Source organism: Panthera leo, chromosome B3 (assembly GCF_018350215.1).
Source record: "Panthera leo isolate Ple1 chromosome B3, P.leo_Ple1_pat1.1, whole genome shotgun sequence".
NCBI classification, from domain to species: Eukaryota; Metazoa; Chordata; class Mammalia; order Carnivora; family Felidae; genus Panthera; species Panthera leo.
The window spans coordinates 71,846,657-71,871,862 of record NC_056684.1 but is presented as its reverse complement, the minus strand read 5'-3'; the positions used below and the strand labels follow the sequence as shown (position 1 = coordinate 71,871,862).

At 39.4% G+C, this 25,206-nt stretch overlaps 1 protein-coding gene across 1 annotated transcript in view; it reads left to right on the top strand.

Moving 5' to 3' along the window:
* Positions 1-25,206, top strand: part of SUPT16H (SPT16 homolog, facilitates chromatin remodeling subunit) — a 39,717-nt gene that overhangs the window by 8,844 nt on the left and 5,667 nt on the right. The window contains exons 2-22 of the mRNA XM_042942649.1: positions 4,657-4,749; positions 5,863-6,033; positions 6,812-6,964; positions 7,757-7,903; positions 8,333-8,484; positions 9,688-9,860; positions 11,638-11,728; positions 12,903-12,976; positions 13,114-13,226; positions 15,102-15,167; positions 15,282-15,377; positions 15,486-15,601; positions 15,691-15,844; positions 16,548-16,675; positions 17,137-17,272; positions 17,378-17,504; positions 17,759-17,877; positions 18,571-18,696; positions 19,027-19,139; positions 19,455-19,530; positions 19,872-20,041. Coding sequence (XP_042798583.1) covers positions 4,657-4,749; positions 5,863-6,033; positions 6,812-6,964; positions 7,757-7,903; positions 8,333-8,484; positions 9,688-9,860; positions 11,638-11,728; positions 12,903-12,976; positions 13,114-13,226; positions 15,102-15,167; positions 15,282-15,377; positions 15,486-15,601; positions 15,691-15,844; positions 16,548-16,675; positions 17,137-17,272; positions 17,378-17,504; positions 17,759-17,877; positions 18,571-18,696; positions 19,027-19,139; positions 19,455-19,530; positions 19,872-20,041 — 2,594 coding nt within the window. The remainder of the gene's footprint in view (positions 1-4,656; positions 4,750-5,862; positions 6,034-6,811; positions 6,965-7,756; positions 7,904-8,332; positions 8,485-9,687; positions 9,861-11,637; positions 11,729-12,902; positions 12,977-13,113; positions 13,227-15,101; positions 15,168-15,281; positions 15,378-15,485; positions 15,602-15,690; positions 15,845-16,547; positions 16,676-17,136; positions 17,273-17,377; positions 17,505-17,758; positions 17,878-18,570; positions 18,697-19,026; positions 19,140-19,454; positions 19,531-19,871; positions 20,042-25,206) is intronic.

Here is a 25,206-nt window from a genome sequence, read left to right as displayed (position 1 = left end):
TTTAACATTTCTTAAAATTAAAAAAAAAAAAATTTTTTTTATCTTTATTTATTTTTGAGAGAGGGAGAGACAGAGCATGAGCAGGGGAGGAACAGAGAGAAGGAGACACAGAATCTGAAGCACGCTCTAGGCTTTGAGCTGTCAGCACAGAGCCGATGCAGGACCCGAACCCACGAACTGCGAGATCATGACCTGAGCCGAAGTCGGATGCTTAACCAACTGAGGCACCCAGGGGCCCCTATTTTTAACTTTTTGAGGAACCTTCTTACTCTTTTCCACAGTAGCTGTACCAGTTTGCATTCCCATCAACAGTGCACAAGGGTTCCTTTTCTCCACATCCTTGCCAACGCTTGCCGTTTCTTGTGTTTTGTTTTGTTTTGTTTTGTTTTGTTTTGTTTTAGAAACAGAGGGAGAGAGAGAATCCCAAGCAGCCTTGACACTCAGGGCAGAGCCCGACACAGGGCTTGATTCATGACCCTGGGATGATGACTTGAGCGAAAACCTAGAGTCAGATGCTCAACTGACTGAGCCACCTAGGCGCCCCTTGTGTTTTGGGAGTTTTGTTTGTTTTTAATGCTTATTTATTTTGAGAGAGGGAGAGAGAGAATCCCAAGCAGGCTCCACAGTGTCAGCACAGAGCCCATCTTTGGGCTTGAACCCACGAATTGTGAGGTCATGACCTGAGCCAAAATCAAGAATCAGACACTTAACTGACTGAGCCACCCAGGCACCCTAGTGTTTAAAAAAAATTTTTTTTTAATCTTTATTTCTTTTTGAGAGAGAGAGAGAGAGAGCAGGGGAGGAATGGAGAGAGAGGGAGACACAGAATCCAAAGCAGGCTCCAGGCTCTGAGCTGTCAGCACAGAGCCCAACAGTCTCTGATCTTTGCTTGAAAACTCAAATATTAAAAATAGATCTAACCTGTGACCCAGCAATAGCACTGTTAGGAATTTACCCAAAGGATACAGGAGTGCTGATGCATAGGGGCACATGTACCTCAATGTTTATAGCAGCACTTTTCAACAATAGCCAAATTATGGAAAGAGCCTAAATGTCCATCAACTGACGAATGGATAAAGAAGATGTGGTTTATATATACAATGGAATACTACTTTCCAATGAGAAAGAATGAAATCTGGCCATTTGCAGCAATGTGGATGGAACTGGAGAGTGTTATGCTAAGTTAAATAAGTCAGGCAGAGAATGACAGATACCGTATGTTTTCACTCATATGTGGGTCCTGAGAAACTTAAGACCATGGGGGAGGGGAAGGGGAACCTTGATACAACCAATGCCAAGAAAGGCTCTTTAGGGTCTTGAATGATTTAAGAATGTAAAAGGGCCTGCTATCAGTCTGAGAACAACTGAGCTATATGATTCCGATGACATCACACATTAACACTAATTTTGGTATTAAACATTCTCTCCTCTCCCAATTTTTGCTACATATGCTCTAGTTCTTCATTAAACATGGATTTTGTGGCAGTAATATTGCTGCTACCTTGATAACCTCCCAAAATTAGGAACAAGAAACTGCCTATGTTTAATGCTTATGTGTTCTAGCTACAGATAAGTGTAATTTCCATGCCCATACATCTGTCTATAAAAACCACTGAAATTAATCAAAAAGCCTCTTTTAGTATTTTTTGATATTTGAAATCTTGCTCCAGTCAAAACCTTTCAACAAAGAAAAAGATATCAACATGTATAAAAATTCAGAATACATAGTAATACATTTTTAAAAAGTATACACAGTGTAATCATGTAACTTAGTCATTAATGATATGGGAAATTTATCCAAAGTGATCTCAATAAAACTGAAAATAGGGAGACAGAAAAAAAGGCCCACATATTCAGCTTTTTTATGCCAATGGGGAAGCAAACTCACCTATTCCAAGGATTTTAATTCCTATAAAATGCCTAGTTTTCCACTGCCCATCACAAAGGTGATAAACTCAAATTTTATCATTGACTACATAATACATTTTCATTTTCCTTGAACTGACAGGCTCACTTCACTCATTTTCAAGAAAATGTATGCCTGTTACCCAAGTCTGCTTAAATGGCTACTTCAACTTGTTATTCAAATAATTGTAAAGTTTTCCTTAAGATAACCATCATATTTCAATTTGCACACAGAACTGGTTTGTGTGTACTTCACGTTTCTTTATACAAAATATTAAAAAGACATGCTAGAGTGTTGGGATTACTTACTGTTGATCATTTTTATTGCATCAAGGACATTCTTAGAGAAATAGCCTCCCCTTCCACGAGTATGTGGTAATGAATTACTTTGGTGCCAATTACCTTGATTTGTGCTAAGGCACTAGCTGTTTTTGTTGTTGTTGTTTAATTTCTTTTTAATATTTTTAATGTTTTTATTTATTTTTGAGAGATAGTGCAGACAGAGAGGGAGACAGAATCGGAAGGGGCGCCTGGGTGGCTCAGTTGGTTCAGCGCTGGACTTCAGCTTAGGTCATGATCTCACAGTTTGTGGGTTCAAGCCCTGTGTCGGGCTCTGTGCTGGAAGCTCATAGCCTGGGGCCTCCTTTAGATTCTGTGTCTCCTTCTCTCTTTGCCCCTCCCCCTGCTTGTTCTTTCTCTCTGTCTCAAAAACAAATATTAAAAAAATATATATTAGAATCCTTAGCAGGCTCCAGGCTCTGAGCTGTCAGGACAGAGCCCAGCGCAGGGCTCAAACCCATGAACCATGAGATCATGATCTGAGCCAAAGTCAGACACTTAACCGACTGAGCCACCCAGGGACCTGAAGGCACTAGCTGTTTTAACTACCATTGCTTTTGCATTATCAGTGAGAACTAATGATAAACCTTCCCAACCTGAAGGAAAACATTTTCTTCCTGAAAATCAGTGGGGGAATGCATACAGTTTCTATGTGGTAATTTCTTTGGGTTATGTATTTTTTTGTGGTAGAGAAATTCAACAGAACCCTTAATTGTTGTACTATATTTGGATTCTTACCGGCAACCAGAAGCTTTGTTGTGTGGAAGAGTCTGATGTAGATGTTTTTCTTGACTTTATAGGGGAAGTTAGAGATTTGACCTTCTAGCCCACAATTTCCAGTCTTTTGGTCTTACGGAACCGTTGAAGAGTAGCTGATGGAGTGGTTGCAGGACTCACACTTCTCAATTGCAAAACTTAAGATAAAGCTGGAGTAATCAAAACGACATGATATTGGTATAAGGATGGATGCTTAGATAATGGAATAGAATTGAGAATCCAAAAATAAACCCTCACATTTGTGTCATTTGATTTTTTTTCTAATACATAATTTGATTTTTTTTCCCTAATACATAATTTGATTTTTTGACTGGGACAGTTCAGTGGGGGAAAGAATAGTCTTTTCAACAATGAGGTAACCATATGCAAAAAAATGAAGTTAGGCCTCTTCCCCACACCATACACAAAAATTAACTCAAAATGAATCCTAGATCTAAATATCAGAGCTAGAACTATAAAACTGCTATAGAAATACAGGTAAATCTTTTATGTCCTTGGATTAGACAAAGCCTTCTTAGATATGGCCTCAAAAGCACAAGAAAATAATTTGGACTCCTTCAGAATTAAAAACTATCATGTGTGAAAGGACAACATCATTAGGAAAGTGAAAAGAAGCCACTGAATGGAGTAAATTTGTAAGTCATATCTGATAAGAGACATATCTGGAATATAAAAGGAGCTCTTATAACTGAATAATAAAACAGTAATTCAGTTACACAATGGGCAAAGGATGTGAATAGGTGCTTCTCCAAAGAAGGTAGACAAATGGTCCGTAATCACATGAAAATGTGCTCAGCATCATTAGCTGTCAGAGAAATGCAGATCAAAACTACAGTGAGATACTACTTCACATGCAGTGGACAATGTCTCTAATAAAAAAAAGCCAATCATTATGTGTTAGTCAAGATATGGAGAATTTGGCATCCTGATAAATTGCTGTTTGAGAATATGAAATGGTGCGGTCACTCTGGAAAACAGTCTGGCTCCTCAAAAAGTTAAACACAGAGTTACCATATATATGACCTAGTAATTCTTCACGTAGGTATGTACTCAAGGGAAGTATGTCCACACAAAAACTGACATGAATCTTCATAGCACCATTATTCACAGTAGCCAAAATATGGCAATAACCCAGATGTCCAGCAGTTGATGAATAGATACAGTAGTAGATCCATACAGTGGGTCGTTAGTCACAGAAAGGACAAAGTACTGACACATGCTACAACATAGGTGAACCTTGAAAGCATGTTAAGTGAAAGAAGCCAGATGGAGAGGCCACATATGTTAGTCCATTTATACGAAATGTCCAGAATAGACAAATCCGTAGAGACCAGTTAGGTTAACAGTTGCCTAGACCTAGGTGGAGATGTAGGCCATCTTTTGGGAAAGAGGAAAATGTTCTAAAGTTAGATTGTGATGGTTGCAGAACTCTGAACACACTAAAAGCCATTGAATTGTATGTAAGTTCTCTCTCAATAAAGCTGTTTAACAAAGAGAGTAATGACTGTGAGGCTGCCAAGCAAACTTGGCATTACTATTAGGAAAAAATTCTATACCCTGAGTAAATACTGAACTTTGTATTCCAGTTTTACTAGGATAAAAAGATGACCAAATTACCTACTCTTTACTTTTCAGAAAGGAGAAGATGAATATGCCAACGTTGATGCCATTGTTGTATCAGTGGGTGTTGATGAAGAAATTGTTTATGCCAAATCAACTGCCTTACAGGTGAGAGGTTTATGGCAGTTTTAGGCCTGAGAATCCTCGAATCATCGATGGCACTGTTCAGTGTGGTATTCACTAGCCATATTAAAAATTAAATTCTTCAGTCCCAAGTCTCAAGTACTGAGTACCATATTGGAGCTGGTAGAGAATATTTCCATCATCATTAAAAGCTCAGTGGACCCCCCCCCCCACACACACACACACAAAACAAGGAAGAAAAAATTTTAAAACATAAACATATCCTTATTTAAAAAGAAAGAAAGAAACAACCATACTTCAACTAAAGAAACACAAAAAAAGGTTTGGTGGACAGCCCCAAAAAAGAAGTATATAAATTGGGATAGATTTAATCGTATATAACAATAAAATCTAACAGTGGATTAAGTAGAACGGTTTTTTCTCTTTTAGTTAGTCTTCAGGAACACAGGGTTTTTCTGGTCTGTCTTCTGCCATACATAGAGGCCAGCCCTTGGGCTCATGGTGCAAAAATTGCTAGAGCTCCAGCCATTACATCTGCATTCCAAGTAGAAAGAATGGAGAAAGGGAAGAAAATGAAGACATCTTTCCCTTTATGAAGATACTTGAAGTCCCACAGAATACTTCTATTTATAACTTATTGGCCAGAATTTAATGGCCATAAGCTGCAAGAAAGGATAGGAAGTAGTCTTCATGCTGAGTGTGCCCAGCTAACAATCCCAAGTCTTTCTGAGAGGGAAGAAATGAGTAATTGGTAGGCAGCTAGCAGTCTTTGGGGGAGGTAGAATGTGCATTTCCCTGATGTGCTACTTTGTCCCTTGTTTTATGCGTTTCTGTTCTAAATAACCGTATAGTTCATAGAAACACAAATTATCCGTATGATTTGGTGGTCTTTATTATGGAATATTTCAAACATCAAAGTAGATAAATAATAATGTGACACTCTAATGTACCCATTATCCAATATGTACCCATTATCCAATAAATTGTAAGCTCTTGGCCAGTTTCATTTCATTTGTATCCACATCTAGCTTATTTTGAAGTTAATTCCAGATACCTTATTTTATAAATATTTCTGAGTAAGTACATTAATTTTTTTTAATTTGTAAATACTGTTGTTACTTTTGTCTTTTCCTATAGACGTGGCTCTTTGGTTATGAACTGACTGATACTATCATGGTCTTCTGTGATGACAAAATTATCTTTATGGCCAGCAAGAAGAAAGTGGAGTTTTTAAAACAGATTGCTAACACTAAGGGCAATGAGAATGCAAATGGAGCCCCTGCCATCACACTGCTGATACGGGAAAAGGTCAGAACTAGTAAAGAATGTGTCATAAATGTGAAAGAATGTTTAAAAGTAATAAATGGAAATCCCTCTAGGAATTTAAAAATATACAGGAGAAGATTTTTGCTGGCTAACATTGTAATTACAAAGTTTTAGCACATCTTCGTTGTGTTGGTTAGGAAGAAAAAAGTTCAGTAACCCTGTCGGTTCTGTAGCAAAACACACAGGCTGTGAGATTCTGTCAAACATGGACTTTATGTGTCCATTCTCAAGGGTAATGTCAACTCGTTTGTTTTCATCTTAGTACTTCAATTGGCATAAATACCTGGGGGTTTTTTGTTTTAAGTCCTCTCCTAACATGGGGCTGGAGCTCACAAGCCTGAGATCAAGAGTTGCAGGCTCTCCCAGCTGGGCGCCCCTAGAACAAAAATAATTTTAAACATCCTTAAGAAAACAGATGTACCTCATACTCAGTGTTTATCATATGTGGTCTTTTTTGTCGTACTTTCCACCTGACACTTTTTCTCAGGATATTGTTCCCCTGTGTGCATGAGTGTTTTAGCTCTTCCTGAAGAAAAAGAATAGTCTTGTCAACTTATGTGGCACTTTAGTTTGTAAAAATATCCAAAGAAATTTTGTGTTAACTTAGAGTTAATTCTGCCATAAGGAAGTAAGTAGGTGAGGCATGGGGAGAAAATTTATTCTTTCTATCGTTCCAAATATTTGTGCCTGTTACTAGTAGAACATAGATGTCTAATTCTAAAACTAATTAACAAGAGTCTTTTCTTTGTGGCACTGATAGAATGAAAGCAATAAGAGCAGCTTTGACAAAATGATTGAAGCCATTAAAGAAAGCAAGAACGGCAAGAAGATTGGAGTGTTCAGCAAAGACAAGTTCCCTGGAGAGTTCATGAAGAACTGGAACGACTGCCTCAACAAAGAGGGCTTTGACAAAGTGAGAACACTCCCAGAAACATACAGATTAGGAGTTTCAAAGATAGAAGTGTGACAGCTTTCCATAACAGATAGTGCAAAGAATATGTTTTGGGAAAAGTATATATTCCTTCAGATTTCCATTTTCCATTCTGTTTGGCTGAGCAGTAAGCCAGTTTGACTTTTCAGTCAGGAATGGCCCATTTGGAAGATAGTTTAGCTCTTGCAGGGGGAAACAGAAACCTCTCTCTCTCTCTCTCTCTCTTTTTTTTTTTTTTTTTTTGTTAAATATTTATTTTGGGAGAGCATTGAGACACAAGCAGGGGAGAGGGAGAGAGAATCCCAAGCAGGCTCCTCACTTTCCTTACAGAGCCTCATGCAGGGCTTAAACTCACAAACCACAAGATCATGACCTGAGCTGCAATCAAGAGTCAGACTCTTAACTGACTGAGCCATCCAGGTGACCCCAGAAAAATCTCTTATCCAGAAAAAATACATTTTTTCCCCTCCCTGCTCTCCTGCCTGTCTTCCTTTTCTGCCTTTATAAGATCCTCTAGAGAAGAGTGTTTACATTTACATTTAAATGGTATATTAGTTCAATGCCTTTTAGAATACACACAGTGAGCTGGTAATGAGCTATTTTAAATGTTTATTCAGTCCAAGAAAAGAGTATTTTTATATTCCGTAAACTACTGATGAATGGTGTGCTAAATAACCAGGTAACTTCACTGATGATACTCACATTGGGAGAGAGGCATTTTTTTTTAGCAGTTCTGTATTTACCTGTTAGAAATTCTTATCACTTTGACTGCAGATAGATATCAGTGCTGTTGTGGCTTATACCATTGCTGTAAAGGAGGATGGGGAGCTCAACCTAATGAAGAAAGCAGCTAGCATCACCTCTGAGGTCTTCAACAAATTCTTCAAGGAAAGAGTCATGGAAATAGTTGATGCAGATGAGGTAAATGGAGAGGGGAAAGTCTGTACTATTTTAATGAAGCAGAAGTAAGTCCCTACCGTGCAGTGTTTTTTGCTGCATGTTTGGCTTCCTTTGAAATTAGGCCTTTGATACAGAAGTTGCTGGTGTGTAATTTTGCCCGTTCTCTTTCTAAATAACTATAAACCTGTGCTAGTTTCCTGATGTTACCCAGTATTTTACTTGAGAATTCCTTGCATAGCTGTGGATTTCACATATTCTCAAAATCTGCTTTGCAGGTATACCAGTATATTACCTGACACGTAAGCCATTTCATAAGGCTTATATAACATCCTCAGTGATGTCAGGATATGTGTTGTCCTCAAATAATGTCCAAAAATTCAACACTTTTAGACTCTTTGCCACCCTCTGGTGAATATTGTTAACGATTGTTTTATTTCTTTATGCTTACAGAAAGTTCGACACAGCAAACTGGCTGAGTCTGTGGAAAAGGCCATTGAAGAGAAAAAATACCTTGCTGGGGCAGACCCTTCTACTGTGGAGATGTGTTACCCTCCTATCATTCAGAGTGGTGGCAACTATAATCTCAAGTTCAGTGTGGTGAGGTAAGTATGAGAACTTCAGATTATAACAATCAGAGCATTTCAGCTTTCGGCCTGTTTTTTTCTTGGACTCATTTTGGAATTCAGAAAAGTTTAGTCTCTGTACCCTACGTGGAGCTCAAACTCACAGCTGAGAGATCAAGACTCAGACACTCCACTAACTGAGCCAGCCAGGCACCCCTGCATATTTTTATCTTATTTCACGCTGGTACTCCCTTTTACTTGAGCATTTATTTCATTTTGCTTTTCCAGATGATTAAAAATACCAAGAGGGCCACCTGGGTGGCTCAGTCGGTTAAGCGTCCGACTTCAGCTCAGGTCATGAGCTCACAGTTCATGTGTTCGAGCCTCACGTTGGGCTCCGTCCTGACAGCTCAGAGCCTGGAGCCTGCTTCAGATTCTGTATCTCCCTCTCACTCTGCTCCCCCACCCCCATTCATGCTCTTTCAAAAATAAATAAATGTTTAAAAAAATTGTTTTAAATATCAAGAAAAATGTAAAACATGTTGAGAAAAACCATTAAGGTATTATGAGATATGCCATAATGTAATTCCCCTTCTGAGTTTTTTCTTTGAATGAAAGGAAAACGTGCTATTTATTTATTTATTTATTTATTTATTTATTTATTTATGAGCGAGCAAGCGAGCACATGCATGTGTGAGAGCAGGGAAGGGTCAGAGAGAGAGACAGAGTCAGAGAATCCCAAGCAGGCTCCAAGGCTCTTAGCTGTCAGCACAGAGCTCAGCGCGAGGCTCGATTCCGTGAACTATGAGATCATGACCTGAGCCAAAGTCGGCCCTGATCCAGCTGAGCCACCCAGGTGCCTGTAATTTTTAAAAATATTATGAAGAATGCTGTTTTTCCTGGTCAGGCTGAAGGAACTAATTCATAATGCATAGTACAGTTCATAGTGGCTGGTGGAAAAGTGATGGCTTACCCTTGAGCTTAAAACTATAATGAATAGAATTTGGTATATTTTTTGTCTATTTAGGAAACCACAAGTAAGCTTCTCACTGAATTTTTATCCTGTGAGCTTCAGTCAGTAATTTTACCTCTTTATAAGCTAATCTGTTTTTTAAAAAGAGTGTAGGTCCTTCTTCAGCTACGGGATATAACAGGGAAAGGTGATTATAGATGTTTTATGCCAGTGCTACTAAGGACTTTGCTAGTTTGCGTAATGAAATGCTTTCTTCTTTTGGTCTCTAGTGACAAGAATCACATGCATTTTGGGGCCATCACTTGTGCCATGGGTATTCGCTTCAAATCTTACTGCTCCAACCTTGTTCGCACTTTGATGGTTGACCCTTCTCAGGAAGTTCAAGAAAATTACAACTTTTTGCTCCAGCTTCAAGAGGAACTGCTAAAGGAATTAAGACATGGTGAGGTGCCTTAGAAAAGATTCGGAAATGAAGTCAACTAAAGTGTCTCTAGTGTTTAAGTGCATTTATATCCCTGAGGCGTTTATACTAAAAATAGAATTCGATTTTACTAGCTTTGAATCACCCTAGCATTTCACTCTTCAGTCTTTTAGCATGAGTGGTTGTTGTGGTTTTACATTGGTGTTTGCAGAAAACTTCTGTGACCAGTTAGGCCTCTGCATCCAAATCTTCATAAAATATCTGGCCTTGTTACTTTTCTTTGGTTCTCAGAACTAGTATCTCTAGCAACAGAATGTGTATTGTTAATTCTACATTGAATGGATACAAGGAATCTTAGTCTAAGGGCAAAACTAATAGCAACTCTGCTAAGCAAGCAATTGCATATCTCAGAAGGAAACAAAGTGCTTGACACCACACCTCTTTTGTCTTGAGACTCTACACTCCTAGTTGGCGAAATGGGACTTCAAGTTTTCTACTCTATAAGCCCACCCATGTGCCCATAGCTTCTAGATACAATTCCTCCGTGTTACCTCAAGTCGATCTTGAGAAATCCTATTGGAAGTAATAGTCCCAGGTAGTTTGATGAGGATAAGGACTCCTTTGAGTCCACCATATCTAGACTCCTCTGGCTTGAAGACTGTGTTCATACTATAGATCATGAAACATTAAGGCCAGAGTCCTCCTTTTTTTTTTTTTAATTTTTTTTCAAAAAATTTTTTTAATGTTTATTTTTGATAGAGACACAGAGCATGGGTAGGGGAGGGGCAGAGAGAGATGGAAACACAGAAACAGAAGCAGGCTCCAGGCTCCGAGCTGTCAGCACAGAGCCTGACATGGGGCTCGAACTCACGAACCATGAGATCATGACGTGAGCTGCAGTCAGACATTTAATCAACTCAGCCACCCAGGTGCCCCTTTTTTTTTAATTTTTAAAAAGTTTATTTTTTTAATTTAAATTCAAGTTAACGTACGGCGTAATAACAATTTCAGGAATAGAATTTAGAGATTTATCACTTACGTGTAACACCCAGTGCTCATCCCAACAGGTGCCCTCCTTAACACCTATTTAGCCCATTCCCCACCCAGCTCTCCTCCAGCAAACCTCAGTTTATTCTCTGTATTTAAGAGTCTCTTATGGTTTGTCTCCCTCAAGGCCAGAGTCTTTGTAATAGTAATTCACCCATTCAGTAGTCCTATTTTTCAAAATGTATGATAACTTGAATTATTACGCCATTTATCAACTCAAATTACTTCACTGAGACCTGGCATCCCATAGTCCTCCTGCGTCATTGATTCTCAAACAGTGTAACTAAGAGTGACTAGGTGAGTTGTTTATTTAAAAATGCAGAATTCTAAGCCCTACCACTCCTGCAGCTTCATTTCTTAGTTCACACTTTGAGAAACTCTGCTTTAGGGAACTTAATAGGTGAAAAAATGTTGATGGAAACGTAGTGGTCGTAGGGGCTCCTGGGTGACTCAGTCGGTTAAACGTCTGACTTTGGCTCGGGTCACGATCTCACAGTTTGTGAGTTCAAGCCCTGCGTCGGGCTCTGTGCTGACAGCTCAGAGCCTGGAGTCTGCTTCGGATTCCGTGTCTCCCTCTCTCACTGCCCCTCCCCTGCTTGCTCTTGTGCACTCTCTTTCTCTCTCTCTCTCTCTCTCTCTCAAAGATAAAGACATTAAAGAAAATTTTTTTTTTAACTTGTGGTCATTTTTGTTTTTGGGGGTTTTTCTCCACCTAAGATACTATAATGTTTCCTTTCTGTCTTGTCATTAGGTGTGAAGATATGTGACGTGTATAATGCTGTCATGGATGTGGTTAAAAAGCAGAAGCCAGAGTTGCTGAACAAAATAACCAAAAATCTAGGGTGAGATGTGATGAAGTTCATTGTCACTCTGAGACAGTTTTCATGACTGGCCGTGGTCAGGCAAAATATTCTTAGATCAATTCACCCAACATTTATGGACTCTTAAACTTACGGTCCAAACACATAGTGTTATCAGAGAATGTGGGAAAGATTTCATTTCTACTTCCTGGGAAGAGGTAGAGATTTTTGCAGACCAATGTAGTAGATGCCAATAGACCTTCTAGGCTTAATACTAGTGTTAGGAGTCGTTACTTAGTGTATGTCCTCTTTTAGAACACTTCAGCTCACATTTGCAAATGAAATACTCTTGAGATATCCTACAATTAAATTTTTTTTTTTCAATTTTTATTTAATCCAGTATTTCTCCAATGTATTTGACCATTCATCACCTAGAAATACTCAACATCTTATAGAACCAAAGACATTTTGGAAGACAAAGGCTCTGGGCAGTTTCCTTAGATGGAAACTAGTCTGGGATATATAGTTTCTTTCTGGAATTTTCTGATGGACAAGAGGAAATACATTGGCTGTACCAAGTCTTGGCCCAGGTGACTTAATCCTAGTTACCAACAGTCCACAAAAAATCACCTTGCTTGGGGCACCTGAGTGGCTTAGTCAAGCCGATTCTCGATTTCGGCTCAGGTCGTGATCCCAGGGTCGTGGGATCAAGTTCCACATCTGGCTCTGTGCTGAGTGTAGAACCATGTTTTAAGATTCTCTTCTCCCTCTTTCTCTTTCTCCCACCCTCCCCCCTCTTTGCCCCTCCACTTGTGCTCGCTTTCTAACTCCTAAATATAAAAAAAAGTTTTTAATTTTTATTAATTGCTGTGCTTAATCCACTTACTATGGTCTTGGTAATATTCCCCTTAACAGTCTACTAAGTTGTTTATAGGAAAACTGGTAGAATATTGAAATTTAAATATGGTGTATAAGCTAAAATAAAGAAGGCTTGATATAATAAATGTTACACGAGGTACTTAATTAGGAAATCTGTTTCAACATATTATTAGCCCAAAGACTGTCCTCGAATCCTCTTCCTTAACTGAGCAGCAGGGCCAATCACTCAACATACTTATCTGCCTTATCCTGAAAATTGAAATAGAATATATTGTACTTGACCCATGTTAGAGATCTTTTAGCCTATTGCTGAAATTTCTCTTCATTTCCTTTTTAGGTTTGGAATGGGAATTGAATTCCGTGAAGGCTCTTTAGTAATTAATAGTAAAAATCAGTACAAACTAAAGAAAGGTGAGTTTTACAGGTGTGCAGTAGGAAAATACTTTTTTGAATAATTTCCTTTAGCTTCATCTTCCCCATTTTCTGTGTAAAATCTACACTTCTCCATTCTCTCACGGTTATAGACTGACTCCTGTTTGCTGTTTTAGGGATGGTTTTCAGCATCAATTTGGGATTCTCAGACCTTACTAACAAGGAAGGGAAGAAACCAGAAGAGAAAACCTATGCTCTGTTCATTGGTGACACAGTGCTTGTGGATGAGGTGTGTATTCTTCTTTGACCTTTGATTGTTCATGAACTAACATTGAAAATACATTTTATATTCTTTGGAGTTTTTTTCTTAAAGGTGTTTGTTAGGGGCACCTGGGTCAGTTAAGCGTCCGATGCTTGATTTCGGCTCAGGTCCTGATCCCACACGCTTGGGCGTGCGCTCTCTCAAACTTTTTTTTTTTTTTAAGTGTTAAATGCTAGCTGAAGGGAGAGGTCCATGTGACAGTGACCCAATACAGCTAGGAATAGAGATTGTCATCCAAATACAGAGAATAATTTATGAAAAAATTTTTTTAATGTTTATTTTTGACAGAGACAGAGCATGAGTGGGGGAGGGGCAGAGAGAGAGGAAGACACAGAATTGCAAAGCAGGCTCCAGGCTCTGAGCTGTCAGCACAGAGCCTGACGCAGGGCACAAACTCATAGACCGCAAGATCATGACCTGAGCCCAAAGTCAGACACTTAATCGACTGAGCCACCCAGGCACCCTCCTTTTTTGTTGTTGTTGTTTTTTACATTTATTTACTTTTGAGAGACAGAGTGTGAGCAGGGGTGGGGCAGAGAGAGAGGGAGACACAGAATCAGAAGCAGGCTCCAGGCTCCGAGCTGTCAGCAGAGAGCCTGACGTGGGGCTCAAACCCACGAACTGTGAGATCATGACCTGAGCCGAAGTCGGACGCTTAACCGACTGAGCCACCCAGGTGCCCCACAAATACAGAGAATAATTTAAACCACACAGTTCAACTTGTGACTTGAACCTGGATCATGATAATATTGGGAACTGATTCTTTTTTAAAATTTTTTTAACAGCTTTATTGAGTTACAGTTTACATACCATGCAGTTCACCTGCTGAAAGTGTTTAATTTAGTGATTTTTAGTATATTACCAGCAATCAGCACCACAGTCTAATTTTAGAACATTTTTATCACCTCAGAAAGAAACCGTGTACCCTAGCAGTCACTCCTCATTTTCCCCCCAAACTCCCCAAACCTAGTCAATGACTAAACCACTGGTTCTGGGCAGTTGTGGTCTTTTATAATTCTTTTTTTCACTTAGCAGAACTGATCCTTAATGTTCATAATAGCAAATACTTCTGAGTTCTTATTATGTTAGCACTTTTATGCATTAATTCACTGAATTATGATACCCTGTGAAGTAGATACTTTATCCTCAGATAAACTGGGGCACAGAAGTAGAAGTAAGTTGCCACATATCACCACTAGAAAGTGATTGAGGCAAAGGGCGCCTGGGTGGCTCAGTGAGCATCTCTTATTTCGGCTCAAGTCATGATCTCCCAGTTTGTGGGATCGAGCCCCATGTCGGGCTTTGCACTGACAGTATGGAGTCTGCTTGGGATTCTCTCTCCCCCTTTCTCTCTGCCCTTTCCCCACTCGGGTGCACTTGCACTCTCTTTCTCAAATAAAACTTTTTTTAAAAAAACAAAACAAGGGAAGGAGAAAAAAAAAAAAAGAGGCTAGAGTGGGAGAGAGCCAAAGCATAAGAGACTCTTAAAAACTGAGAACAAACTGAGGGTTGATGGGGGATGGGAGGGAGGGGAGGGTGGGTGATGGGTATTGAGGAGGGCACCTTTTGGGATGAGCACTGGGTGTTGTATGGAAACCAATTTGACAATAAACTTCATATATTGAACATAAAAAAAAAAAGAAGAAAATAAACATTAAAAAAACAAAACAAGAAAGTGATTGAGGGACGTTTCACATCAAGCCTGTATTCGTAATCATTATCCCAGAGATTTTAGTATCCACAAGTTTCGAAGCATTGGCCAACTGTATACTAGGCTAGAAAGTGAAAGTGCTTTATTTAAATGCTCTTGTAAATGTCTCTGACTTCTTCCTTTTATTCCAGGATGGCCCAGCTACTGTCCTCACTTCCGTGAAGAAAAAAGTGAAGAATGTGGGGATTTTTCTAAAGGTAGGAAGAAGAAAAGCAAGTGGTGTAGGAAGTTTGGTACTGTGGAAAGGCTAAAGTAATAACTGGCTAAAAAGGTTAAAACTGGAATTGCTGATTCTCATTTTTCCCCCATAGAATGAGGATGAAGAGGAGGAAGAGGAGGAGAAAGATGAGGCCGAGGACCTGTTGGGAAGAGGTTCTCGGGCAGCACTGCTTACTGAAAGAACACGAGTGAGTTTGTTGTTTTAATCCACATTGATCTCTCTCTCTGTCCTCTGGCTCCCATCTGGGGCACGTCTGTAAGACTGGCAGTTCTGCTGACTTGGGTGTGTCCTCTAGAACGAGATGACCGCAGAAGAGAAGCGGAGAGCGCATCAAAAGGAACTGGCAGCTCAACTCAACGAGGAAGCAAAGAGGCGACTGACTGAACAGAAAGGAGAGCAACAGATTCAAAAGTAAGAGTTTGTGTTGGGCAACGAGGTTGTCTTAGGTTTGTATTTGATTTGTAGAAATTCCTCAAAAAATGTTTTTATCCCCACTCCAGAGCTCGCAAATCTAACGTGTCCTATAAAAACCCATCTTTGATGCCTAAGGAACCACATATTCGGGAAATGAAGATCTATATCGACAAGAAGTACGAGACCGTGATAATGCCTGTGTTCGGTATCGCAACACCTTTTCACATTGCCACAATCAAGGTATGAGCATTGAGTCAGGATCCATCCAGACTGGTTCTGAAACTATGAGTTGTGCTTTCCATAGATTATTTTTCCGATTCCTCTACCCTCTGCTCATTCTCCACCCTTCTCACTTTGCTGACTCCCCCTCTCCTTGTCTCCTGCTGTTGTTCTCCTTCTTTTCCATTTTGCACTTGGTTAGAAAGTTCAGTGATCTCCTAGTCTAGAAATATAATTTGCATTAAGCATTTGTCTTATTTTGTTTTAGTTTTTTTTATAGGGAGAGAGCATGAGTTGGGGGAGGGTTGGAGAGAGAATGAATCCATAGCAGGCTCCATGCTGAGCGTGGAGCCTGACTTGGGGCTCAATCCCACCACCCTGGAATCATGACCTGAGGCAAAATCAAGAGTCGGACGCTCAAATGACTGAGCCACCCAAGCACCCCCACCCCGCCCCCCGCATTAAACATTTTTTAGCATGTTTTTGGACATGTGGTTCAGGGTACTCTGAGAAGCCAGTGATTCATTTGGAAGCACACATCTTGTCATACAAAAAAAATAAGCTAGGTGAAGGTAAAAAAAAATTAGACTTCGGTGAAGGTTTATAGGCTAGGTTTAGCAGTCAGCTTGTAACTCCTAATTTAATTTTAATGTCTCTAAGTACTAACCTTTACTTTGGAAAGAAACTTGTTTATTTTGTTAATGCTTTCCTTTTCTTTGAGCAGAATATAAGCATGTCTGTGGAAGGAGATTATACTTACTTGCGAATCAACTTCTATTGCCCAGGCAGTGCTCTTGGCAGGAATGAGGGCAACATCTTTCCTAACCCAGAAGCCACTTTTGTCAAGGAAATGTGAGTCCCCGGGAAAACAACCATCCCCCATCCCTGCTGGTTGGAGTGGTCTCTCAGGAACATCTCATTGTGCTTTGTACGGTTTTGATGATGGAAACCAGTTTAGAATCCTCATGAATATATGTTAAACTGATTACACATGTTTTGCAGTAGAATCATAAATAAGGAAATGTGTGCCTCATTGGAGTCTGTTCCTTCATGGTGTGGAATGGGATAATTGGCTATGCCAGATTTGAAAAATAAGTGTGATTTCCCACCCAGTGGATTAGCCATTTATAACATGCTCTATTTAAGAGAAAAGAAAGAGGGATGTTTTTCAGCTTTCCAGACACTGTCTTACCATTTACTGGTATCTTTATCTTCTGAAATACATTTAAGTCCGTTAAAAATACAGTGAAGAGTGCAGGTTACCTGACCTGATAAAGATACTTCTGTAAGTTCTGGCTTCTCCTTTTTCACAGCACATACCGAGCTTCAAATATGAAGGCACCTGGAGAACAGACTGTACCAGCCTTGAACCTCCAGAATGCTTTCCGAATTATAAAAGAAGTACAGAAGCGTTATAAGACCCGGGAAGCAGAAGAGAAGGAGAAGGAGGTGAGCCTGGACACCAACAGAGCACCATTGTGCAAAAGGATACGTGTGGGTTTGGAGGGGACACACAGTTACATGAGGATTCACAGTAATTCTCGTTCTACTTAGGGCATTGTGAAACAAGACTCCCTAGTGATCAATCTAAACCGGAGCAATCCCAAACTGAAAGATCTATACATTCGCCCAAACATTGCCCAGAAGAGGATGCAGGGTTCCCTGGAGGCCCACGTCAATGGTATGAACTCTCGTGTGTCTGGGCTTTGTCTCTGGGGCACATTTGTAGGAATGACAGATGTATAATCTGTATGTGAAGGAGCTGCTGGAAAGAATCTATATATATTGCTGTACGTGCACAAGGAAGGGAAAGAAGCTCTGTGTGGTTTGCGGCATTTTCTGTGACTCGGTTCCAATCAGCCAGAAAAGACGCAATGTCTTCTGGCCTCACCTCATGCTGCTTGATGGTTAGCTGCTTCCTTTGTTTTCCCCCAGGTTTCCGCTTCACATCTGTTCGAGGAGACAAAGTGGATATTCTGTATAATAACATCAAGCATGCTTTGTTTCAGCCATGTGATGGAGAAATGATTATTGTGTTGCACTTTCACCTCAAGGTACGCTTTTTGATTTACAAGCTGTCAGATCTTGGGCAAGATCTTTCTGTTACTCTTTTTCTTTTAAAATAGTGACGAATAGGGACACCTGGGTGGCTCAGTTGATTAAGCGTCCAACTCTTGATTTCGGATCAGATCATGATCTCACGGTTAGCCTGCTTGGGATGCGCTCTCTCCCTGTCTGTCCCTCTCCCTGTCGTGCACGCGCACACACTCTCTCTTAAAATATATAAACTTTAAATTAATAAATAAATGATGAATGATATCACCTATCACAAAAGGTAAAGGGGGTTGAATAAGATAATGTTTATAAAGTCCACAGTGTCTAAAATCTAGAAGGTGCTAATAAGCGTGTATGTTCCTTTGGTGTGCTGTATAATAACCACCAAAACCTAAGGTTTTCTCTAGATTCCTGTCTCTGAAATAGAAAAATGTTTCTTTAGACAGTTTATTTTCGGCAAAATCTCCCAAGTTCATTCTAATAAATAGGAATACTTTAAAAAATGTATACGCTCTCACATTCCCAAATGTCATGACGACACCAGGGACAGTTTGACTATTTTTACATAGATGCTGTGGTTTCCAGGGTAGATACTATTTATACTTCACGTTGTTTTGTTGTGATCTTGCCTCTTTGTTGTGTAGCCTGAGTTTTCTGACTGCTTTCTCGTTTTTTCCACTCCGTGCCCCCAGAATGCCATCATGTTCGGGAAGAAGCGGCACACGGATGTGCAATTCTACACAGAAGTGGGAGAGATCACCACGGACTTGGGGAAACATCAGCATATGCATGACCGAGATGACCTCTATGCTGAGCAGGTCTGTGAGATTGAGGATTTTATTTGCAGGGTATTGAGGTAGCTTGTGGTTCAGATCTGAGTTCGGTAGTTATATTTTGTAAATAACCCCCTCATCTTTCTGCAGAACAACTCAAGTATGTGCGGGGATGGTATAGTGCAGTGGCTTGTGGGGCAGACTTGAGTTGCAGACTCAGCTCTGCAGTTAATGGTGTAGTGGGCTGGGTTAAACTCTTCGTACTGGCGTCACAGGAATGAGAATTAAGGACCACAAAAGTACTTCAGGCTTTTTGAATGGATGTACGAGTGAAGTGATAACTGTAGCTAATTAGTTTTTTTTTTCCTTCTACAGATGGAACGAGAAATGAGGCATAAACTGAAAACAGCCTTTAAAAATTTCATTGAGAAAGTAGAGGCTCTGACTAAGGAGGAACTGGAATTCGAAGTGCCTTTTAGGGACTTGGGGTAACATATCTCTTCTTTTTGACCTGAAGTGTCATCTGCCTATTAGAAAAATTGGTCATTCTTCCTTTATAATAATTTAACATCACAGATCGTGTCCTTTTTCCTTTGATTGAAAAACCTTTGAGACATCCATTCCCTCTTGAACATTTTTAGGCTGGGGTGAGTGGCTCAGACTGAGAGGCTTCCCCTGTAAATGACTCCAGTGAGTATGCTGGAGCTGGGTTTGGAATGGGGAAAGGCAAGAAGTGTATTGTGGCAGCACGTTTCTCTTGAGTGGGCCCAGTCCCTGTGAGCCTTTCTCTTACTCTCTTTCAGATTTAATGGAGCTCCTTACAGGAGTACCTGCCTCCTTCAGCCCACTAGTAGTGCGCTTGTAAACGCTACAGAGTGGGTGAGTATTTCTTCCCTTTTAGTAAGAAAATTGTTAGAGAAAAGAAAGGGTAGGTGTTTTGAAAACTAGGTCTTTACTATTCCTAAAGATTTTCTTAGACACGACTTACTGAACAAATGATTCTTTAAGTAGTTTTTTAAATAGTTTCTTCAGTTTCTTTAAATTTATTCTCCTTGAGGAAAGATTTTGATCTTGCAAATCCTTATACTGAGACTTGTCAGTACATTGCATTGCTTTTAGTCTTCCCGAAAAGCGGTAGTGATTTTTAGGCCCTGAAAGTATTTGAAAATGCTTGTGCTTTAGGGGACTTATGTGATAGTGATCTCATTTCTCCCTGACAGCCACCTTTTGTGGTGACCTTGGATGAAGTGGAGCTGATTCACTTTGAGCGGGTTCAGTTTCACCTGAAGAACTTTGATATGGTGATAGTCTACAAGGACTACAGCAAGAAAGTGACGATGATCAACGCCATTCCGGTAGCCTCCCTAGACCCCATCAAGGAATGGCTGAAGTAAGTCAGTCTGCCAGCACTCTCCCATTTACCCCTTGATCCCTCGATTACAGAATACAAGCATGGTATGTTGTATATAAAATCTGCTGGTGGACTTAAGGGAGAAACTGCCGTTGGGGAGTTATAGCCCAGGACTTAGAAATTTGGCATCTGTTAGATAGAGTTATTAACTTCTTCCTGAAATTCCAACAGTAGTTGATGAATATTTACACATACAAAATCAAAAAAAAGTCATCTTTGACTCTCCTTGATAGGTGTATAAAAATCTGAATACATGTATAATCAGTTAGTTATAAAAAGGGGATATCTCTTACTAGTTCTTTTACTTTTACTGAAAGATAATTTTTTCAATTTATTTTTTAAGTTTATTTATTTATTTATTTGAGAGAGACAGAGACAGTGCAAATAGGGGAAGGGTAGAGAGAGAATCCCCAGTAAGCTCTGCACTGCCAGCATAGAGCCTGACGCAGGGCTCAAACTCATGAAACTGAGACCTGAGCCGAAACCAAGAGTCAGATGCTTAACCAGCTGAGCCACTCAGATGCCCCATAAGATAAAACTTCTTGAATTTTAGCCTTTTACGTCCATGTATACACACTTCAGCTATAAAAGAATTTCTCACAGGAGTACCAAAACTCCAGTAAATAGGGAGATGTTATACTCTAGGTAAAGGGTGAAGCTTGGGTAGTGGTGAGTATAATTTGCTCTGCGCTCCACACACCCCTGCCTATTACCAGTGAAGGAGAAGTGCTGAGATGTGACTCTCTTCTTAAGAGGTGGGTTGAGAGAACTTAGAAATAGTGAGAAAGATACAAATTTATGGTTTTCCTGAGGATTTTCTTAAGACATAGGCAGGTAGGTGATAACAATATCCCAAATATGTGTTGTAAAGGTGACTTTTTTTTATTCTTTTCAAATTTTTATTTAATTTCTAGTTAATTAACATACAGTGCAGTATTGGTGTCAGAATTCAGTGATTCATTACTTAATTCAACACCCAGTGCTCATCCCATCAAGTGCCCTCCTTAGAACCCATCACCCGTCTAGCCCATCCCTCACTTACCTCCCTCCATCAACCCTCTGTTTGTTCTCTAAGAGTCTTTTATGGATTGTTTCCCTCCTCCATACGTTCATCTGTTTTGTTTCTTAAACTCTACATGAGTGAAATTACATGGTATTTGTCTTTCTCTGACTTACTTTGCTTAACATAGTACACTCTACCTCTATCCATGTCGTTGCAAAATGGCAAGATTTCATCCTTTTTGATGGCTGAGTGATATTCCATTGTGTGTGTGTGTGTGTGTGTGTGTGTGTGTGTGTACACACACATATGCATCTTGATTCATCAGTCATTGGACATTTGGGCTCTCTCCATAGTTTGGCTGTTGTTGATAATGCTGCTGTAAACGTCTGGGTGCATGTACGCATTTGAATCTTATTCTTGTAGCCTTTGAGTAAATACGTAATAGTGTAATTGTTGGATTGTAGGGTACTTCTATTTTTAACTTTCTGAGGAACCTCCATTGTGTTCTCCAGACTGGCTGCACCAGTTTGCATTCCCACCAACAGTGTAAGAGGGTTCTCCTTTCTCTGCATCCTCACCAACATCCGTTTCCTGTGTTGTTAAGTTTCGCCATTCAGACAGATGTGAGGTGGTACCTCATCATGATTTTGATTTGTATTTCCTTGATGAGTGATGTTGAGCATCTTTTCATGTGTCTTTTGGCCATCTGGATGTTATCTTTGGAAAAGTGTCTATTTATGTCTTCTGCCCATTTCTTAATGTATTTTTTTAAAAATCAGTTTTATTAAGGCAAAACTTACGTGTAATAAAATTCACCAATTTAAGTATATGGTCTGATGAGTTCTAATAAATGTGTACAGTCGCGAATCTACCATCATAATCAGGATGTAGAACACTTCTTCACTCCTAAAAGTTCTTCATATACTTTTATGTAAGTCGGTCCCCTCCCTGTAATCCTGTCCCTGGTTTCTATCAGTATGTGGTTTGTGTCTTCTAGAATTTCATGTAAATGGAATCATAAGTATCTTGGTACATAAGTATCTTGCATCTTTCACTTAGCATAATGCTTTTGAAATTTATCCAAGTTGTTGAGTGCATCAGTAGTGTATTCTTTTCTATTACTGAGGAGTGTTCCAATGCACGGATATCCCGTACTTCATTTACCTTAATAGAAATGTTAATTGTTTCCACTTGGGGGTTCTTAGGAATAGCTGCTATAAACCTTACATACAGGTCTTTGTGTAAACGTAAGTTTTCATTTCTTCAGTAGATGACCTAAGTGTGGCACTGCTGGGTCGCATGGTTTGTGGTAAAGTCTCTACGTTTAACCTTGTAAGAAACTATCAAATCATTTTCTGGAAAAACTGCAGTACCTGAGAACTGTAATTGCTGTGCATCTTAACACGTGGCTTTGTCGGTCTTTTAATTTTTTTACTTTTTTGAGCGTGCATACATGAGGAAGGGGCAGAGGGCTTAAGAGAGAGAGAATCGTAAGCAGGCTCCACACCCAGCTCAGTGCCCGATGCGGGGCTTGATCTCACAATTGTGGGATCTTGACCTGAGCCGAAATCAAGAGTTGGTTTCTCAACTGACTGAACCATCCAGGCTCCCCTTGTCTCTTTTTAATGTTGGCCATTATAGTAGCTGTGGAGTGCTGTCTCATTGTGACTTCAGTTTGCATTTCCATGATGACTGATGATGTTGAGCTTATGTGTCATTCTGTATCCTAGAGGAAGTCTCTTCATATTTTTGTCCATGTTAAAAAGCAGATTGTTTGTCTGAGTTGTCAGAATTCTTTAGACTGGTTATAAATCCTTCATCAAATATAGGTTTTGTATATGTTTTCTTGCAGTAGATTCTATGCCTTTACATTTCTCAAGTATCTTAAAGACTAGAAGTGTAAAATTCTCATGAAGTCTGTTTGACCTATTTTTTTCTTTTGTAATTTGCGCTTTTTAGATCTTGTTTAATAAATTGACTAACCCGAAATCATCAAAGTTTTCTGATTTCTTCTAGAGTTTTATAGATTTAGTTCTTACATTTAGGTCTGTGATCCATTTTGAGTTAATTTTTTACTGTAGCATAAGGGTCAAGATTTGTATTTTGCCCAAATATAGCCAATTACTCTAGTATCATTTGTGAAGAGATTACCCCATAGTTAACTGAATTATCCTGGCATCTTGTTTAAAAAAAAAAAAAGCCAACAACCATTTGGAGAGGGTGTAGTTTTGGATGCTATTCTGTTGCATTGGCCTATGTGTGTCCTTATATCGCTGAAACAATTATTGTAGCTTTATAGAAAGTAAGTCTTAAAATCATGTAGTGTAAGTCTTCTGATTTTGTTCCTTTTCAGAATTGGCTATTCTACATAAAGGTTAGAATCTTCTTGTGTCTGTCAGCAAACTGGTCTTTTTAATCTAAGTTATCAACTTTCACATTTATACAATTTATAATGGTGTCCCCTTTTATTCCTGATAGTGATAATTTGTTTCCTCTTTTTGTTGGTCAGTCTGCCTAGTGGTTTAATTCTATTGATTTTTTTTTTCATCATTATGAAATGTCCTTCCTTATACCTGATAATAGTCCTTGTTTCAAAAATCAGCTTGGTACGATACTCTTACGGACTTCGAGCTTTATTTTGGTTAGTGCTTACATGACATGTCTTTTTTTCTGTTCTTAACTTACTTTATGTTTAAAGGGCCTTACCTGAAGACAATATATATTTGGGTCTCACTTTTTTAAATCTGTTTTGAGAATTTTTACTTTTAACTGGATTGGTGAAAACAGACCGTTTGCATTTAATGCTAACTATCAATATGTTTGGGTTTAAATCTACCATCTTGCTGTTTGTTTTCCTCTATGTTCTCTGTTGCTTTTCTCCTTTTTATGCCTTATTTTGGATTTATTTTTATTTTTGAGAGAGCTCAAGGAGGGGGGAAGGGGCAGAGAAAGAGGGAGACACACAATCTGAAACAGGCTCCACGCTCCACGCTTGTCAGCACAGAGCCCCACATGGGGCTCAGACTCAGGAACCGTGAAATCATGACCTGAGCCAAAGTCAGATGCTAAACCGACTGAGCCACCCAGGCACCCTTGGATTAATTGTATGATTGTGTATTAAGTTTATGATGGGTTGGTTGGTTTGTTTGGTAATCTCTACACCCAGTATGGGGCTCCACCTCAGGACCCTGAGATCATCAAGAGTCACATGCCCTTCCAACTCAGCCAGCCAGGCGCCCCCAGGCAGTTACCTCTTAGTTTACAAAATGAGAACAAAAGTCTTGGATAAATTTGCTCACATATGTACATTCCTGGTGCTCTTCATTCCATGGTGTGGTTCCAACCTTCTAACTCCTTTAATTTTCCTTTGCCTCATAAACCTCCTCCTTTAGCATTTGAGATGCAGGCTTTCTGGTGACAAATTCTCCCAGCTTTTTTCTTAAGTCTTTATTTCCCTTTCACTTCAGAAAGATGTTTTTCCTGACTGTAGATAGAATTGTCTTTTTTTAATACTTACGTGATGTTGCTCCATTGTTTTCTGGCTTACTGGGTGTCTGCTGTCATCTTCGTACCTCTGAACAGGCTGACGTTTTTGTTTTGTATTTCTGTCATCGGTTTCTAGCATTTTATTATCTGCTTTATTGTGGGTTGTTTTGTTTTTTTAATGATTATTCTGCTTGGTGTGCATTAGGCTTCTTAGATCATCACATCCCCAAATGTTCTGGCCGTTATTCTTCAAATATTTTTGCTCTTTCCTCAATCCCCATCCCCCACCCCCGCTTTTTTTTTTTTTTTTTTTTTCTGAGACTAATTACACAAATTTCATATCTTCACTTTTCAGCATCTTCAAGTTCCTGTCTTCCTTCTTGAACATTTGGAGCATGTTTATAATAGCTTTTTTTTAACGTCATTATCTGATACTTCCATCTACCATCTTTGTATTTTCTGGGTCTATTTCTATTGTCTGATTTTTTTCTTCTGCCCTTTTGCATGTCTGGTACTTTGTGATTGGCTGTCAAACATTGTGACTACACATTTTGGGGTGCTAGGTTTTATTTTTACTTTCAAATGTATTTATTTATTTTGAGAGAGCGTGCACAAGCAGGGGAGGGGCAGAAGAGAGTCCCAAGCAGGTTTTGTG